At 33.5% G+C, this 3031-nt stretch overlaps 1 protein-coding gene across 1 annotated transcript; it reads right to left on the bottom strand.

Annotated features, from left to right (window-relative positions):
* Positions 1-738: 738 nt before the first annotated feature.
* LOC126883410 (uncharacterized) lies at positions 739-1921 on the bottom strand. Its single transcript, XM_050648956.1, has 2 exons — positions 1805-1921; positions 739-1693 (listed from the first exon to the last, which is right to left on the bottom strand). The coding sequence occupies exons 1-2, from the start codon at positions 1865-1867 to the stop codon at positions 1337-1339; spliced, it is 420 nt and encodes a 139-aa protein (XP_050504913.1). The 5' UTR covers positions 1868-1921; the 3' UTR covers positions 739-1336.
* Between the last annotated feature and the right edge of the window lie 1110 nt (positions 1922-3031).

Genomic DNA, 3031 nt, shown 5'->3' with positions numbered 1-3031 from the left:
TCTTCGTCTGCTAATGTGTCCAAAGTACCTCAATATATTTTGGTTGATGATGGTGGTAAGCCTAGTGTTGATGTCGAGTTCTGATAATATTGAGATATTTGTGCGATGTGCTGTCCAGAGTATGCGCATCATTCTACGGTATACCCACATTTCAAAGGCCATTATACGTCGTGAGTGGGACTTTTTAATGGTCCAAGTTTCTGAAGCATTGGTAGCGATAGGAAAGATAAGCGTCCGTACCAGGCGCAGTTTCGTGTTCCTGGTTATGGCCGTATCTTTCCATATTTTAAGTTTAACCGTTGCTTTTTTTTTTGAAAAATTGCTTTGGCAGAGCCTATTAGCCAGACTTGTTTCTGATTGATTGCAGATTCATAGTCATAAATTTCTTATAACATAAGTACATTCTACAATTTTATTTTTATAGATACATTGGTACATTGTGTAGCTTTTTTTTATTTTGTTTTTTTTTAATTATTTTACTGTTTTTTTAATATATATTTTAATTTGTGCGAAACACTTTTTTTTTACTTCTTTTTTTTATTCTTTTTTATTTTTGTTCCTTTTTTTTCTTTTTTTTTGTTTATTATTTTTTTTTGTTATTATTTTATTTTGTGTTTTTTTTTATTTTTTTTTAAATTTTTTCAAACCACATTAACAAATTATGCCTATTTATTACATATTACGTTTACAACTTGTATTTACATAATTTAACATGTTTATAAATGAGATGAAGAATTTCCATATCATTTGTAAATATTAAAGTATTTAGGTTTATTGGGAAAAAACATTTTAAATATTTTAATTCCTTATAAAGGTCGTTTATGTTATTTATGTTTAAATGACATTCTAATATGACATGTGTTAGATCTCCGATTTTGCCACAAGTACAATTGGGAGTATCTGCCAAGCCGATTCTATTCATGTAAGATGGCGTAAGAGCATGATTGGCTCTCAATCGATTAATGGCCTTTATAAAAGTCTGTTATATTCTGTGTAAAACCATCTTTTTGAGAATATCCTAGGGTTACAATGAGCAAAATTTGAGCCAGTATTACATTCTCTGTAATGCAATTGCCAATTATTTTTAAGTTTTTGTCTGCTAAAAGTATCAATATCTGAAGCTGGAATTAAATTTTTGTTTATTTTTTCTCCGATCACATAAGCTGATTTAGCAAAATTGTCAACTATTTCATTGCCTTTTATTCCCGAATGACCCTTAAGTCAAGCGTCCACAGAGCCGCATCGTACGCAACGGATTTTAGTTTGACAATCGATAATGCGATCCGTACGATGCGGATCAGTGGACGCGGTTACATAAGTTTCTGTACAAGGCAAACTAAAATCCGTTGCGTACGATGCGTCCGATGCGTACGATGCGGGTCTGTGGACGCTTGCCTTTAATCCAAGCAGTTGTTACATTTACTTCTAATTGTATAATTTCAAACAGAGTTTTAAGAATATTCAATTCAATGTGGTTTATGTGTTTGACTGTTTGAATGTTACTCAATCTGTCCACCACGCTTTTATTGACCGTTGCTGATCTGGCCATTGTAAGGCGTCGGCGTATTTCTTCTTCGCATCCACCATTGTTTGTGATAACAGAACCTAAATAATTGAAACGGCTTACCGCTTCAAACCCCGCTACGTTTCGTATTTCCGGCTGGTTATTTCTAATTCGATCGATTATCATTACCTTTTTTTTTATTGGCTTTAGGATTAGACCATGCGGCCAGAAACAAAGTAAATATTACATACATAAACATAATATATATCTTATCTAAACTATCTAATTACTAATCATTACCTTGGTCTTCTGTACATTAATTTTAAGTCCATATTCACGACTAATAGTATCTAGTCTGTACATGATGTATTCAAGTTCATTTGTTGATGATGCTAGTACTAAAGTGTCGTCAGCATAGCGGAGATTGCTGATTTTTTGGCCTCCGACTGATATTCCTCCTAGCCATCCGTCGAATAAATGCGCATGATGTGTTCGCTATATATATTGAATAACGTGGGAGAGATAATACATCCTTGACGAACACTCGCTTTTAGTTTTCAATTTTCGGAGTATGTGTTGTGGACTCTTACGTTTGCTGTGTTGTTGATATACAGTTGTTTCAGCAAGTATATTAGATGTTCAGGGGTACCCATGTCTCTCAGTATTCCCCACATTTTATGCCACTTTACATTATCGAACGCTTTAGAGTAGTAGACGAATCACAAATATGTCTCTAGATTAAATTCTCTAGATTTTTCTATAATTTTTCTGAGATTAAGGATTTGTTCTCGTGTGCCTCTTCCAGGGACAAATCCACATTGTTCTTGTGGGATCTGTGGTAAAAGTATTGATTTTAATCTCTCGTTAATTATAGTTAGAAGGACTTTACCTTGCGTGGGAGATCAGGGCTATAGTGCGGTAGTTATTACAATCAGTTGGTGAGCCTTTCTTATAAATGGGTATGAAAGTAAGCTTACACCAATCATCTGGCCATTTTCCTGTGTTCCAGATTTCATTACACAGTTTGAACATCACTTCAACTCCTCCTATCTACTTTCACTGTAATTCAATATAATTTTAGGAGCCTAGTTGTCCACACTAACATCGATATCAAGCGACTGATAGCAGATGCATTATTTATTTCAAAATATGTATAGGTACCTACCTAACAATATTATTGCATTCCAACAATGATTATCAGTTTTTAAAATTCATTTAGAATAGATATAACACCCACTGTAAGCATCTCTTTGATGTTCACACCAAAGAGATGTTTACATTTTTTTTTACATGTTTAGACCTTATTATTGGATTTCTGGAATAATAAAAGTCGTTTAGATAATCCACAAAAACAATACCTGACTGCCAGTTTAACTTGTGTAACAAAGACTTAGACTTTAGGTATAAATACAAATAGGGTCCGATGGGCCCATGTTGCCCCTTTACGTGACAAAATTTTTTCGGCGCAATAATTTCAAAAATGATAATGAATGTTTTAAATAGATCATGACTATGTTGAAGGAAACA

The sequence above is a fragment of the Diabrotica virgifera genome, chromosome 4 (genome assembly GCF_917563875.1).
Source record: "Diabrotica virgifera virgifera chromosome 4, PGI_DIABVI_V3a".
Lineage (NCBI taxonomy): Eukaryota > Metazoa > Arthropoda > Insecta > Coleoptera > Chrysomelidae > Diabrotica > Diabrotica virgifera.
Note: the sequence above shows the minus strand (reverse complement) of the source record. Positions and strands in the feature narration are given on the sequence as shown.

Excerpts from the sequence above, each read along its gene's own strand:
- LOC126883410 (XM_050648956.1), bottom strand. The coding sequence starts at position 1,867 with ATGTACAGACTAGATACTATTAGTCGTGAATATGGACTTAAAATTAAT. Across the intron at positions 1,694-1,804 it reads TTAATGTACAGAAGACCAAG|GTAATGATAATCGATCGAAT; the intron begins GTAATGATTAGT and ends ATAAAAAAAAAG.